Below are 16,095 nucleotides of genomic sequence, written 5' to 3' on the forward strand. Positions count from 1 at the left end.
AAGAATTAGACACACTAGCACTCCTTGACTTCCATCTAGTAGCAAACTGTAATAACCAGATACAAAGAGACACAATGGACTGGCATGTAAACAATCATTGGTAATTTTTATCAATTAATCGTTTATCAAGTAACTTACCACAGTTATAGCATCATTCAGCAAAGACTCTCCAAACACCAGGATATAAAGCTGCTCATTGACATGGATATTTTCAAAGACGGCTAGCACCGCCACAGGATCCACAGCTGAAATGAGGCTGCCAAAGAGCAAATTCTGCAGCAAAGTGATATCAGTCAAACCAAATGCACTGATCTGGCAAATTCCATACAGGGAAATTCCAATGCCGATGGCATTCCAGAGTGTGCCCACAACAGCATACCAGAATATGGTACCAAAGTTCTCAAAGAACAGACGAGTTGGCATAAAATATCCAGCGTCGAGTACAATGGGTGGTAACAGATACAAGAAAAACACATCACTGTTCATTACAGGTGGGGACTTCTCCTCTGCTCCAAAAATAATCCCACCAAGAAGCAATCCAACCAGAATAAGGAGACAGCTTTCAGGTACTATTGAGGGCAACTTGTGATAGAGATGAAAGCCTTCAAAGGAAATTCAAACACAAGAAAGGGAAATGGTTACTTGCACAGAATCCGTAAGATTATTCTGGATTCTGTTATTGTCATTTCTATATTAAACAAACAGCAATTGCAGGGCAATTTCATTTTCACTGCAAAGACTGAACTAGACATCCACAATGGGTCAAGGCAAATATGTTGGCTAGCATAGTTAATTCAACTGATTTGATGGAGAGAGAAATTCTAGAGAGACATTCCACTCAACAGCTAGGCTGGATGGAACAACTGTGTGCAAGGGTTCTCTCTGTAAAACAGTGGGGCTTTTGTTAAAATGTGGAAACCTCCAGAAACACAATCCAAACACTTCTCTAGGGTAAATTACATCTAGATAGAGAAAAAAACCATCATACTAACCACTGCTTCCTCTCTGGACTGCTTCACAAAGGAGTTTAAAGAGTACTTTCATTTCATTTTTACTTCTAGAGTCTCCAAGCTAGTAAGGGAACTAGCACATGTGACCTCCACCCCATCACCCATGATCACTTCCCCTACCACCAGGACGAAGCATTTACAGACAGAATTATTATTTTTAGTGGAGCCTCCAAATTAATTTTACAAGAATCAACATGTTTTTCATAAAGTGGCAATAAGCTGTACCCTGTATTATTATGTTCATTCTTCTGTATCATATGAATTGTAGTAGTCAGGATTCTCTCATAAAAGTCTGTGCAAAGTACTGAAGAAATTAATTTTAAAAGGTTTTGAATGAGGTTTTAGTGGTTGAATGTTACTTAGCCTTCTAAAACTCTCAAAGCCATGCAGTTTTGATTTAAAGATTCCAATTACTTATAGAAGATGGCTGCTGTAAGGACAATTCTGGTAATGAATGGGAAAAGTTTTGAAGGAACTTACTCTGGCCAATCTAATGGAATGATCAACCTTATGCACCAAGGTCACATTCCAGGTCCCAGCGATGCCAATCTTTTTCAGACTCCTCCTTATCTATATTTGGCCCATATAATTATATAGAAATTGATCCACACCCACAAGATCCCACAATCCCTGCCTAACTAAAAAGCATTTAAATTATTTTAAATGGGAGCTGCACGGAAACACTGGGTGTGGTAATAACGGGCGTCTATTTCAGTAGAACTATTTCAGTAAAAAATCACACCTGTAGTTGAAAGAGTTAAATTACTGCTATCTTGGTATAGTTTACATCCAGTTTCCCAGTTTCAGAGTTATGTATCTTGTAACATCTATTTTGTTAATTCCCCTTCCACCCTGGATTTTTTTTTCCTAGTTAAAAGAAAGTCTGACCTTGTAATTAGGAAAACAAATGGCTAAGAAGGAGCAAGAGGAAAGTTGGTTTAATCTATGGACTTTTTACTTATATATTCTGTAACTATTAAAGCTACTTTTAAAAGCAAGCAGCTCAAGCTGCATTTTTTTTTCCTTTTGGAATGAACACAGACTGCTTTAATTAGAAAGACAGCCTATGTGACTCATTAGAAGGACTGTCAAACTCATTGCCATTCTTCAAAACCAGAATCACCAATGTCCTACATTGGCAGTACAGATAATGATCCTGGAAAAACCAAGAATTTGCAGTTGGAGACTTGACTCTTCACCTTTCAGCTGCTTCCATATAAACATTTTATGATTCACCTTAGTTTCTGCAGTGGCAGAAATACAATTCCAATACAATGGTCAGGAAGTTTCCCCTGAGTAAGTAGGTTTTAAACCCATCAAATTAAATTTTAGATCATTTCCTCAATAAAAAATTCAAGAGAAGGAAAATTTTGTAAATGCAGCTTTTGACAAAAAAATTAAAAAAAAATCCCAACCTGTTGTAATACAATGGCAATGAAATGTCTACTGTGAATAAAATAAAAAACTAAAATATTTTCTTCTTTACAAATTACTCTGGAAAGTTCATAGCCTCTCAGAGATTTGGGATACCACCACATTCTTAAAGATAATGAAAAGCCTCCCACTAAGTTAAATATGCTTTTGATTCATGTAAACAGCATCAAAACTCCTGGAAGACTTCCTGCCTACATGAAAAGTATTCATGGGTGATTATGGACAGGCTATGGCTCCTGATTTGAAGGCAGAGAGCTAGGATTTAGAATCCAGTTCATGTCAAATCAGTAGCAGATGCCCTGCCCAATGAGAAACATCTTCCCTGCTCTGATGGATTCACGGGGTCAGGATCAACCTGGGAGCAGATCCCCTGCAGTACAGGAATACTCAGACTTGCATGCTGAATGCAAGACTACAGCTGCTTTCTTCTCCTCTGACCCTGTCCTTGGGCTGCATGTTATGCAGTGACTCAGCTTCAACAGTATGGAAGATGCTTGTAGAGTAAGCATCCTTCATATATCATGGCAAAAATGGCAGTAAGACACTTATATAAAGTCAAGTTCAGTATGTTTCAAGATAAAAGTCCTTAGAATCACAGTTTCCTTCTTTTTCTGGGTGAATTATAGTGCTTTCTGATGCTAGAAATGCCACTGAGTACCTCTGAACAGCTTAAACCTTTCAGGAGAGCAGGGCTGGAAGGGTATCCACTCAATTGCTAGAAGAAACACTTCTCATTGTGCATTTGTGATTAAACATAGAAATAATGGGAATCTGGATCAGCTACACAATATTTTGTAGGTTTAGGAGAAGGAAAATTAAGCAAATGGGGATTATGTAGATTAGTGTCACTGCTTAGAGACTCCAGCATATTCAGGTGCAATGGTCCCATCTAATATACTCATGGAGTCTATCCACATGTGAGTAACACACCTCCAGTACCAGCACACAAAATACAAAATAAGTAGAGGTAGTCATAAAATAATTCCACTCAAAGCAATCTATTAGATTTCAAACTGTGCTTATATATTCCTATACTGGAATTAAAATCACCATGTTCCTAAAATTCTTGTGAAAATGTGCTTGGTCAAAATTTTCAAGTTCTGCCTGACAACCTCAGGCTTTCCTTTCTTATGCTGCCTTTCTTGCTCCCTCTAAACCAAGCTTACAGTGACATGGTAACAGGCAGGATCAGACAATCCTTTCAGGTAAACTCCCTATAAAAATTAGCAAGTGCTGGAACAGGTCAGCTCTGGTGAAAATGCACTTCTCTGAAAACATATTTGTTAAAAGATTCATTACCAGGTGCTGCAGTTGAGTATTCTTTGGGATCTTTCACACAATGAGAGAGCTGTTATTACACAGGACCCTATCTTCTGAGCTCCTCATGGCTGAAAAGACCTTAGGGATCTGTCCATGAAGGTTTGAAACTTGACAGTGCCAAATGTAAGCATTCAGTGCCTAGCCCCAGAAAGGAATTTGTGATGCCAGATTAAGCACCAAAGTTTCCTGGGCAGTGCGGGAGTCTCGAGGTGGATTTCACAGTGCCTGGCATGTCAGGGGCAAGATGCCTGTGCTGCCCAGCAGGAAATGAGAAGAGGAAGGCATCAGAGAGCCTCCTCTCTCAGAGGGCTCCCCTTAGGGCCACAGGCCATGAGATGGGTTGGGAAGCCCATCACCATCCTTTTGAATCAAGACATGTGGCTCACTCCTAGTAACCAGTAGGACATGGCAGAGCATCATTCAGGTAGCTTGGTGTTTCAAAACTGCCAATCGGGACTACCTTCAATAGAAAAGAAGGCATAAACCAATGAAAATTTGATGTGAAATGTGACTTAGGAGTAATGGAAGCCTGACCTGGGAAGGTTTACCTGATGCACCCACTGGATAAGCACAGACAGAGCTCCAGGAGCAAGAACTGGATGTTCCTAATTCCAGTCCTGGAGTCAGGGCGCCTGCAGATAGGTGTGGTGAAGCTGAGCACTGCCACACCTAGGGCCACTCCTGGATCTGGCCCTCATTGCTCCGCGCACACGCACTGACAACAGCATGCCCTAGATTAGCCACACTTGCTTTCATTTGGTGTAACTGAAAGGATTTTAGAATTATAGGTGCTTTTCTTCACCTGTTTGCTGTTTCTTCACCTGTTCAAGCTGTTTGCTTGCTTACTTGCTAGAATCAGACTGAAAAATTAAAGCAGTCAGGCAACTTTTTTAAAAAAAAAAAACTTTTTAGATGCCTATGCACTAGCAAAATACCATGATAGTCATAATGTATAGTTTTACAGAAATTATATATTATTGTGTCTGTATATGTTTACATGTTTCAAGTGGCTTCCCTTTTAATAAAAAACTTTAATAAAACAGAAACTTTTTCAACAGTTTTAGCTTATTCAAGAGTTTTTGCTTTCTCTAAACTCAGAAGCCAGAGCAATTTTCAGTACTCAGCCGGCTCAATTCTCTACCAAACTCCCCATTTCCTGGTTATTACAGTTCATGATATATTTAAGTGTGTCATATTCAAAGATATGTCCTGATTCTGCAGACACCTAGATGCATACTTAAGACCAAGCATGCGCCTTTAATGCATTAAGACACTTGCATCAGGGTGCATGTCTGCTTAATGGCTGCAACACAGTATTTCTGCAGGAGGTAATGATAGCAGACCAAGTTACTTGGGTCAAGGATCAGGCCCCCAACTACAACATTAGACATGGCAGGAGGTGAGTACAAATTTTTGGTTTTTCAGAGTCCTAATTACCTGATCACTAACCAAATTGTGACACAGTCTATTTAAGTGTCACAAGCAGAGGTTAAAAGTTTTAACTTTGATAAAAATGTTTTATCAGAATGAGCACGATGGTATTTTTTATGATACTCTGTGCTGCAAAGTCAGAGTTCTGAATGAAACAACTGTAGTGTGGGTAAACTTGCTTATTTTGCTCCCAGAGCTTTAGCCCTTATATTATCTTCTAGGTAAGAAGATACAAAGTTCATAATTCAGCAGAGATTTACTGGATTTTAAATACCTATCTAGCACACCATTACCTGACATTCTTTAGATTATTATGCTGTCCTCATTTCTCTGTTTGGTACATAGAAGCTAGCTTAAAAACATGACATATAAGCTGTATAAAACTCAGTGAAACTATGCAATGCAAATGTTTTCCACACGAGGGAAGAGGTGGCCTTCCTTACTCTCACAGTGCTGTCTTTATATATTTCTCGGGAGGTAAGTGAATGGTGGAAAAGCAAAGTAAGGAAGAGGCATACTCTATCCTCATAAATATTTGCTTTTCATCGATCCGTTGTTCTGCTTTGAGACTGTCATTATACCCGGCGTTATTTTAAGAAAAAGAAGACCGTGCTCAAATGACAGCGCAGCGATCAAGAAAAGTCAGTCATGCACCGGGTGAACTCCGAGTTTTACGGTCCTCCTAGCCCGGGCTTTACCCGTCTCTTTTCTCCTCCGCACCTTTCCTCTAACTGAGAGGACCCCGACTTCTTCCAGCCAAATCCCTCCCGGGCATCCCGCCCGGCAGAGGAGCGTCAGCCCCGCTCCGTCCGCCCCGCGCCCCCGCGCCCCAGGTACGGGCAGGGAGGGAGGGTCGCCCCACGGCCCCGCTCACCGATCTTGGCGAGGGAGGCCAGCAGGATCCACAGGGTGATCTCGAAGGGGATTTGCACGTGGGGGTAGTCCAGGGTGAAGACGTGGAGCCGCGTCTCCTCGAAAGCGGTGCCGCTGGGGCTCGGAGGGGTGCCGGTGCCCATCGCCGCGGCGCCGGGCAGCTGCCCTTCCGAGGTGGCCCGCGCCTCCGCCGCGCCGGCCGCCAGCGCCGCCAACACGGCCAGCAGCGCGGCCAGCAGCGCGGGCAGCAGAGGCGCGGCGGGGCGCGGGGGGCCGCCGCTGCCCATGGCGCTGCCCTGCTGCCCTACAGCCCCGCTCCGCCCGCCGCCACCATCCCGCACCGCCGACACCTGCCGCACCGCCGCCCCGCCTCCTGCCCCGTGCCGGGCCGGCCCCGACCGCCGCCGGCTGCCCGCGGCGCTCCGCTCCCCCCGGGCCGCCCCCGGGGCCGCCCCCGCCGGGCAGAGCCGCCCCCGCCGCCCCCGGACCGGGCCGGAGCCTGCTCCTGTGCTCCTGCCACCCAGCACCTGCGGGGATGAACGGGGCTGCACAGGTGTAGGCAGAGCCGGGGGGCGTTCCTTGAACTGCAGATTGCTCTGAGAGAGGGATATGTATGCAGGCATATAAATACACGCATATATATTTATATACACTAAAGTATTTCCACACTCTATATGGATACGCCTGCGGATACATATATAGTCTTTAAATACATGTATCGAAAAGCAATTTAGGGACTTTATATGCATGCATGTACATCTATACATGTATGTGAAAATGTGTGTGTGTATATATATATATATATATGTGCGTTGAATGTATATGTTATATATATGTGTATGTATATAATATATATATAATTAAAGTAATTTTTACAAAGCTATGTGCGTGTATGAATATATGTATTTTGCTATTACCAAATGCAGAAAAGGTGTTTCTGCCACATATATGAAAGACAGTATTCTCTTCACACTAATTAAAACTTCGTTAATTTGGAGAGTTAAAAGAATACACGCTGTATACAAATATGTATGTATATGCCTGAAAAAGAATATAGATATTTTATACTCTATTATATATGGTTGTATATTATATATGTAATGTATAAAATAATATATATTTTCTATATATTTTCCCCTCTCAAACACGTGATAGACACAATCCCATTTCTGTTAATTAAGAGATATATTATATTAATTCAGGCAGTTAGAATTGCACACTGTATAAGCATTTATGATTTCTCATACATATATTCTAATATTTGTGTATATAAATATACAACTGATAATATATTTATGTATGTGTCAGTGTGTGTTGCAAATATTGAACATGTGACTGGCAAAATCCTGTTTCTGAAGGCACGGGGATCTGATTTCATCAGATTCTGCTGAGCACCAGGTTTCTGTATTTCCTGAAAGAATGGAATCTCACCTGTGATTTACTCATGACTTCACCACTTATGAGTAAGACAGTATTCCAAAGCTCAAACTCATAAAATCTTCAGAGCAGACCATTCTGCATGCCTCTATAGCAAAGCATGTCTTTCTTGCCTTCCAATAAAACCAAAGCAGGAAGTAGGATTTGTTTTTTCCACAAATTTGTCAGTGGCTACTGTTTCTGTAGGGTGTTAAAGTTCACAATTACTTAGCTGAATATCTGCGATTGTTGTTTATCTTCAGAACCTGAAAAAAGGGCACTAAGCCTGTGGTTTTAATGACAAATTTTAAGACATGATATTAATAAAAAAGGTTTTTATTTATTTACAGTTCAATCAGGAAAACATGTTTTAATATCAAACCAGTATACACGCCATCTAACTCTCTAGCTCAATGTAATATCTTCATATCTTATTTTATTTGTTTTATTAGATTCCCTGATATTGGAGAAACACATAAATATTGCCAATTCTGAGGACATTTCCTTTATATGGAAAAGGAATACAAAAAGAAAATGGCCTTTCATTTTTGAATCTCCTTGTCCCAGTCAGACTATCCACAAGAAGAGAAGTCTAACCCTCAGGTGAAGTTGATAGCACTATTTATTATAAATAATAAATTTAATTCAGTCTAAAATTACAAGATCTGTAATGGTATTTGCATGCCTCATTTTATGCCCTTTTCTGTAGATGAAGAAAACCTTTCTGAAAAATACAGTTATGAAAGCATCATTACCTGCTCTCCTAGGATCCTTTCTAGTTATCTACCTGCAGGATGCTGCACTGAACTGAGACTTATCTTCAATAGTGTCAAGCATTGGCAAGAGCAAGCTGTCCCATCAGCCCTTTCCTCTAATACCACCTTGTGATTCTGATCTATGCTGGAATTCATACCCCCATCCGATAACACAGCCAAAATACACTGTAGAACAGGCAACTGAGCCATTGTGCAACAGCTCTGCAGGTGCACCAGCCGCCAGACCAATGTTTGGAAATTTGTGAGCGGCCTGAGGAATTTGACTTTGCCATAAGAGGGGAAGGAAGACTTTGAGTGGGAAAAGACTGAGTCATACAGAAGTGGAGGAAGGTCCCTTCTCATGGAAAATGTTCCTCACTGCTGCCCTGTTCATTACAGGCAGTGAAGGATGACAGAACACGGCTGCTGAATTCTGGCAGGGACAGAGAGATGCTTCAGCACCCAGGTCATGTTCTTTCACCCACACATGGGGAAAACAGACACTTCCTTGGGGCACCATCCAGATATTTGCCATTATTTGTCCTCTTACTCTCCTCAACTCAAAAGGGCACAGACAGCATAAATCCTTCTAGCTCTGACACTGCTCTGGGTCTGGTTAATAGGCTAACTCTGTTTTTATATTAAGAAAATGAGAAGCTGGTAAATGGGAATAAAAAAACTGGGGGGAAGATGTCATTAATCTTGAACCTGGAGACTTACGTGCCAGTAAAAGCGAAATAACACATTGACACAGATCCCAAAACACTGAGAAAATAAAGAAAATGGGAATTGAGATTAATTTTTAGAGACAATAGTCTTACTATTACACCAAAGTAATATATTTAATGGATGGATTGTATAGGTAAGAATATCCACCATTTGAATAGGAATTGCCTTTACAGAACAGAATGATGCAGCAGGGGAGTGGACCCTATTTGACTCTGGACCTAGCTGAAATGGTTGCAGTGGAGCTCAGCATAGTATGAGGTACTGAAGTGCTTGTGAAGATTCTGTAGATATTTTGACACATGCCGCTTTTCATTGCCACCGGCCCTGGTGCCACAGATGCTGAGGGTTTCACCACGGGTGGGAGATCTTTGAATGCAGGGAGAGCTTTGCCTAAGACAGCAGAATGGGGTATGATATTCCTACTACCTGTGCCTCACCCAGGCAGGCCGTGTGAGAGCAGCAGCAGCTTCACTCCCCTCCTCTGCCCCTCGCACTGTGCCCAGCCCTGCATGTATCTGTGCAAGCAGCAGCTTCTCCTGAAGCCATGTCTGGGCACCGCACCACACAGAGGAAAATACCCCTGAGCTTCAGTGCTGCCCAAGAAGGGAAGGGAGGGGGCTCCGGGAGAGCTGTAGAGGAGACGTGAAGGTGTGTTCCTGGCGCCGCGGTGTCTCGTCATGGCTCTGCGCCTGACAGCTCAATGCATCTGCTTCCACTTGAGAACAATTTTCTGTCAGGTCGCTCCGCACCATTTCAGTGATAGCACAAACAGAAAGCACGTACGCCGCACTTGCCTGATTCCAGCTGATCCGCAGGGGAGCTTCCCGCAGTGCCCCCAGCGCTGTGCCCTGCCATCTGCGCCCGCTGCACTTTCATCTCTCTAATTCCGCTCGCAGGCATCGTCTGTTCTACCAGATACAGCGCTAACAGCATTTCACGTGACAAAGTGCATGTTACTTCATACATCAAGATGCTAACTCACATGATTCAGTTTGCTTACCTTTTAATCCGTTTATTGATTATTACTGGAAATTGCTACCAGAGCGAGGGACTGCCCAGGGTACCCAGAGAGCGCTGTTTGGGACAGGGAGGCATTGGCAGATACACCACACAAGTTTGCAGCAGCTTGAGCTGTTACTGTTAACAGGTGTTAGGACAGTTTAGTTCTACTTTTGTTGGAGTAGTCACTGGGATTTTCTCATTGTTAAACATGGCTTTGAGTTCCGGGATTGTATGTTGTCTCTGGTTATTAATCCAGCTTTATCTTTTTAGTAAGAAAGATCAGTCTATTGCCGTTACAAAACTTTTGCTTCCACAATAAAAAGAAAAATAAGTAATTTGGGAAAAAATGAGGATTTTCACTGTATCATAAATTTAGCTTCATATTCTAGGGATTCCCTAAAAAGCATGAAGTCATATTTTCATACCTGATGTTCTGACCTTTCTTGGTCACCAGAGAAGCATTCTGGAATGTTAACATGACTATTAAAGTAACTGGATCCCCTACAAGAAATGTTATAGGTCTTCTCCATTAGATATGATAAAAAATCAAAATGGCTGGAGGGAAAAGCATAAATACATCAATAAATACTTGTCCGTAATTTTCATTTCTGTTCTGGTTTGACAGACAATTTCAACAGATTAAAAAAAAAAAAAAAAAAAGTTATATTCTATTGCTGATGTTTTATTTTGATGGAAATTAGCCCTGTGCAGAGAAGCTTACTCTTGCATACTCTTTAAACTTTCCCTGACACAGTCCATATTGCAGTATTATAAAATCTGTGTTCATTGTTCAGAATACAAGTATTAATTTCACCATTCTTCTTAGTAAGTTCTCCAAAACAGCCAAAGATTTTTCCAGTTTTCCCCAAAAGTATTTTCCCCTAAGGCACAGGAGTCTTAAACACAGACCACCTTCCTGAAATACATTAGTGTGTTACTAAAATAAATTTGTTTAAAAATCTAGTATTTCCATTAGAAAAAGGAAGGAAGTTTCTTGGCTATATCAGGCAAAGAGGTGGTTCGTCTTGACATCCGCAGCTGTATGGGAATCACAATTACACAAGGAAAGCCTCTGCCTCTAGTACATGCAATGGTATGTTCCAGGAGTTAAGTGAAAACATACACTACAGAGGGGACATGGATTTTTATTTTTTTTTAACTTGTGTAGAAGTAGCCTCGTTGAAGATTTAAGGATTATAAAATACAAACATGCTTGATTGAGAATGGTTTTCTCTGGTTGCTTATGTATTATGTTAACAATCATTTCTCAAAACCTATTCCATTAGGGGTTGACTGTTTTTATAAGGGCTGTGTCATCAGGGCCTTGGCGGAATAACTCTGTCTCTAAATCCATTAATTAGTGAATGACTATCTCAACTATCAAATGATTTATTATCTGAAATCAATATTCCATTGAGGATGTGTTTTTCCATAGACCTTTCCAGGACTGCTTAGCAACCATCCCCATAAACCAAGTCCACCAGAGGCATTATACCTTACCCATGTGGGCACTTTAATTGCAGCAATTTAGCTCAGCAGGTCTGAGCTTAGGTTAGCCATTTTAAGGCCCTTGCTCTGTTAGCTGTTGTGTCTGCACAACTTGTTTTATTTAATTGGAAAGAGTTGAGAAAGGGGACAGGTACCCTCAGCCACCAAATATTCCAGGACTCCAGGAATAGTGGAAGCAGCAGATTGCCTGGCTATAGAACATGAGGGAAGGAGCATAGCCATTTTTTCAATCTTCAAAGGCAGCCCCATAAAGGAAGTGCTGAATTCAGAGTGATGAACTCTGCTTTTCTGGGGTCTCCACACTTAGCATCAGTCACAGCACCAGTCACAGTTATTCCAGGGTGAAGCCCTGAGGGAGCACCGTGTTGCTGCTTCCGTGCATTACAGGCAACCACCTCCCCAAAGCCAGGGCTAATCCGGGTATCAGAGTAATTGCACCCATGTGAACACTCTCCTGAAGGCTTTTCCTAAAGCTTTCCCCAGCCAGCAGGTGTGTACACAGCACTCTGCTCACCATGAGTAAGCATCTCTAGCAGACTCAGCCAAGAAGCTCTGGAGAGATTTTTGTGCCTCATATCAAATAACAGAGAGGTTTTAGCAGCACTGCAGGGCATCAGAATTAAATATCATCCCAAAGAACAAAAAAGGGACCTGTCATAAACTACTGCAGGAGAGCTAAGTGATGTTACTAGCTCCAGAGGGACATATATAACCCAGGAAGACTAATAACCCATGAAGCTAATTTCTGCTATTACTTCAAAGTAAAGTGCCCTTCTGTTCATAAGACAGGCAAAATCAAGAGGAGTTGCCCAGAGAGTGGTTGTACTGTTTCTTTTTATTATTTCTGTTTCAGGTGATCTGAATATGACTGAAAAATTACATTGTTGGGCAGATTTCAGCGGATTTGCTGAAAATCTAGAATTTGAGATGACAGGCTGGCCTCCTTCTCTTAAGGCTTAGAACAATCTAATTGTTTAATAGCTAAACAACATGTTTAATGTTTAAACAGTAAATCCCCTCTTTAGCTCACTCTGCACCAGGACACTTAGTCATTGAATGATTTCTGGGGCTGTGTCCCCACGCTGGCTGTCAAAAGTAGCCACTGTTCTCAAGTTTAGCACCTGTCACAGCCATGAATACAGAAATACTAATTTAAATGTTTAACTTCGGGGGCAAAAAAAGTTAATGACTAAAAGAATGCCTCCAGTTTTAACCTTACAGTGCCATCAACAACAATGAGAATTTTCCTTTGAAAGCAAAGTTTGATAGATCATGGCAGATATGATAAACATATTTCCTAATGCTTTTCCATGAGTTCAAGTGTTGAACTTGGAGGCTGAAGTGACTCCTTTAGTGCTGCAGCCCATATTTACAACTCTGACAACCTTTGAAGCATAGAGGTGTAACCTCTGTTTGCAAAGGGCAAGGTAAAGACTGACCCAATCCTGCTAAGCTACATTTCCGACTCAGTCTTTGCCACTAGATTAATGGCGCAAATGTGTTGAACAAGGGCTGCTTTCAAAAATGCTGAGGGGTTGTGGATTTTTTCCCTGAAGGAGTTTCATTTTTAAAAAACAGTTACAATGTTTCTCAAGCAGTTCTGAAGCAAGCAAAAAATGTGTTGAGGCTGTGCTCTGTCTCGAAGGAAATAAACTACCACCTTATCCTTAGTTAGGCACAGCCTAAACTCTGCTTCCCCTTTCACTGACACGAGCTGGTTTGAATAGGCATTGCTGGTCACATTTAGGCCCTTGATGAGAACTTTTCTAAGTGGACTCAGATCTGAAACAGGAGTCCAGAAATATCTTCTGGGATGCTTACAGAATGCCATCCTGTGGCAGTGATGAAGGTCAGTTGATGACAGTAACTAGAAGAGCATTAATACGTGGTATAGGGAGCTGTTCATCCTATGGCCCCTTTCTCATCTGTATTTTATTTCTGACACCCTCTTGTTTTTCCTCCTTATCCCAGGAACCCACCTGCCAAATACAAATAGATGCAGCCAATGTTTCCTCACCATCACCAGCTACAAGGAACCATCCTTTAGCAAAGACATAAAAAACTACCTTAGATTCTCTACAAACCTCAAAGCTGACTCTGTCTTGAGTGATGCTGTATGTATCCCACCGGAGCCAGGGAAGTGTTCCTGGCAGCTGAAGTAGCCTCAACACAAAGAAGGTGTTTTGCAGTTTGAATTGCACTGAAAGGTAGTTTGTGAATTTCTTCAGTGGTCTGCCAATGAATTGTCTGTACACTGATGCCCTGTATGCAGGACTTAAATAGTAAGCATTCGCTAACTAGAAAAAAAATGAACCTAGAATACATGGTAATTTTTATAGACTATATATAACTTTCTGCTAGGATTCAGAAAGATGAATTTCAATAATTGATTAATTCCATTTTATCACTGGCTTGTGTTTTGTTTATCTCTACTCAGTTTTCCATTAATTACTTCTCTTTATCCAGCTTACCCACTGAAGTCAATTAGCCATTGCTTGCATCTATTATGTCACCATATTTTCACTGCAGAAGGTTCTTAAATGCTTGTGGAATCTTTCAGTGCTTATCTCAGCTGCTTGGCTCTATGACCAAAAGGCAGCTGGTGTGAATTTAGGTTTTCCACTTGATTTGGTTGAGTTTGGCTTTAGATTTTACACAGAATGTTATGTGTGGTTTGTTTTCAATAAAAACTAGTTCAGTTCATTGTTCCTGTGATTCATGTGTAAAAATAAATCTTCTTCACCTAATCCCATCCTTGGGAAAGTTAGCACAAAACAATCAGGTAAGAAATTAAAGAAAATCATTTATTTATTCATTAGTAAGACATATCATGGGAAAGCCCATCCTTCCCACTGCCCCTTAAAGAAGAGGCATGTTTGGTGGAATAGTCAGTGAGGCTGTTAGAAGAAAGCCTCTGAATCAAAGACGTCCTAAATTTAGAGTCAAAAGGACTACAGCTGTTAAATTCTGCCTTTGCACTCCAGAGATAAAGGGTATGACATTCAGCTGCACAAGAAACCCTCCCCAGCCTACAGCCTGGATTTTAGCACTTCCAAAGTGGAATAGCATCAGTGTGTGGTGTTAAGAGAGCGAAGTTGCAGTGCTTAGAGCATGCAGCAGCCAGGCATCTTTTTTTTTTTTCCCTAGAAAGAGCCTTCTCATTATTTCAAAGATAGTATTATTGAACCATACAATTCATTTAACAGTATTGAGAAATAGGTACAACATGTTCATTATCAGAGTTTTCCAAATGGAAAAAAAAAAAGTAATAGGAAAAATTGGTGATATTATAAAACTTCTCAAAGGATTTATATGGCATTTTAAACTGGGAAGATGCATACAGGAGCTTTCAGGAATGGAAAATGTGGACACTTCTTTGGAAAGCTTTGAGAAGAGTGGAAATTTTTCTTAGCAAACTAATGGTTGCTCACTGGTACAGAAAAAAACCAGACACATTGGCATAATGAGGAAGATGTCAGATTTCTTTGTCTCAGTGAAATTATTTCAGTCAACTTTCTCAGCATTTGAGAAACTTTTTAAATGCAAGATATACATACCACTGGAAAGATCTGATGAACATTTTCAGTATTGACAATCCTTTGGTAATCACAGTATCACTGGCTCCCATACCCTATTCAACTATCTATACCCTGGTTTTGATTATTCTCAAATGCTAACAGTTTAGTAGAGAACAAATTTACTGCTTCTTCAATGACTAACAGCCTCTTTTCCTTTTATATATATTTAGTATCAATACATTTACACACAAACACACATGCACATATACATGCAGATATGAGTATAATTTTATTTATATTTTATATATCCTCCATGTAATTAGCTCTAATAAGCAGTCCTATATTTGAGATTATTTTTCCCTTTTTTCATGAATGCAGATCTTGCAAATAGAATCTGCTCCTGAATTTAAAAAATAATTTCAGCTAGGCATAGATACTTGAATGTTAAGGGTTCTCTACTTAATTGCAAGCATTTAAAAGCCATAAAAATGCAGTAGTATTTGATCCCACAACTACATTTGGTCAGCAAAATGTGAACATACTTTTTAATCAGAGAAAAAGCTGTACAGGGAAAAAAAAAAAACAAACCAGCAAACAAGCAAGCAAAAAACTCTAGGAAGAAAAAGGAAAAAAACAACAAACAACCAAACAAAAAAACCCCAACAAACAAGAAACTGCACCTTGAAGAAAACCATCCTAAATACCCAAACAGAAAAGTGCAGAGGAATGGTAAAGTGTGTCCGATGCCTACAACAAACAAATTTACTCATAGAAGCCATGTTAGGAGAGCATTACTTTATTGAGAAGATTGTATCCATTTCCTTGTAATTTAACCTGCCTCTGATTACTTTCTTATGCAACAGTCTCTCTCGGAATGTTGCGTCATGGAAAGAAAAGGTGGAGCAGTTACATTCACAGTCATTAACTACCGGTATTTTTTTAACTCCTCCTGCATGACACTCTGTCTATACCTTCTGAGGAAGGAACACACTGCCAAAATACAGAATTAGCAAGATTTCTTACATCATTTGCAACAAGGTTTATCACTTGATACCTAGAAAGAAGTAAATCAAATCCTGTTTTCCATTTGCAGGTGCC

At 40.8% G+C, this 16,095-nt stretch overlaps 1 protein-coding gene across 1 annotated transcript in view; it reads right to left on the minus strand.

Annotated features, from left to right (window-relative positions):
• The window catches only part of SLC9A2 (solute carrier family 9 member A2), a 34,051-nt gene extending 27,572 nt beyond the window's left edge, over nt 1-6,479 (minus strand). Inside the window, exons 1-2 of the mRNA XM_058831716.1 lie at nt 6,070-6,479; nt 139-602 (exon numbers count right to left, since the gene is read on the minus strand). Of these exons, the coding sequence (XP_058687699.1) occupies nt 139-602; nt 6,070-6,355 (750 nt within the window). The 5' untranslated portion in view covers nt 6,356-6,479. The remainder of the gene's footprint in view (nt 1-138; nt 603-6,069) is intronic.
• Between the last annotated feature and the right edge of the window lie 9,616 nt (nt 6,480-16,095).

Source organism: Poecile atricapillus, chromosome 1 (genome assembly GCF_030490865.1).
Source record: "Poecile atricapillus isolate bPoeAtr1 chromosome 1, bPoeAtr1.hap1, whole genome shotgun sequence".
NCBI classification, from domain to species: domain Eukaryota; kingdom Metazoa; phylum Chordata; class Aves; order Passeriformes; family Paridae; genus Poecile; species Poecile atricapillus.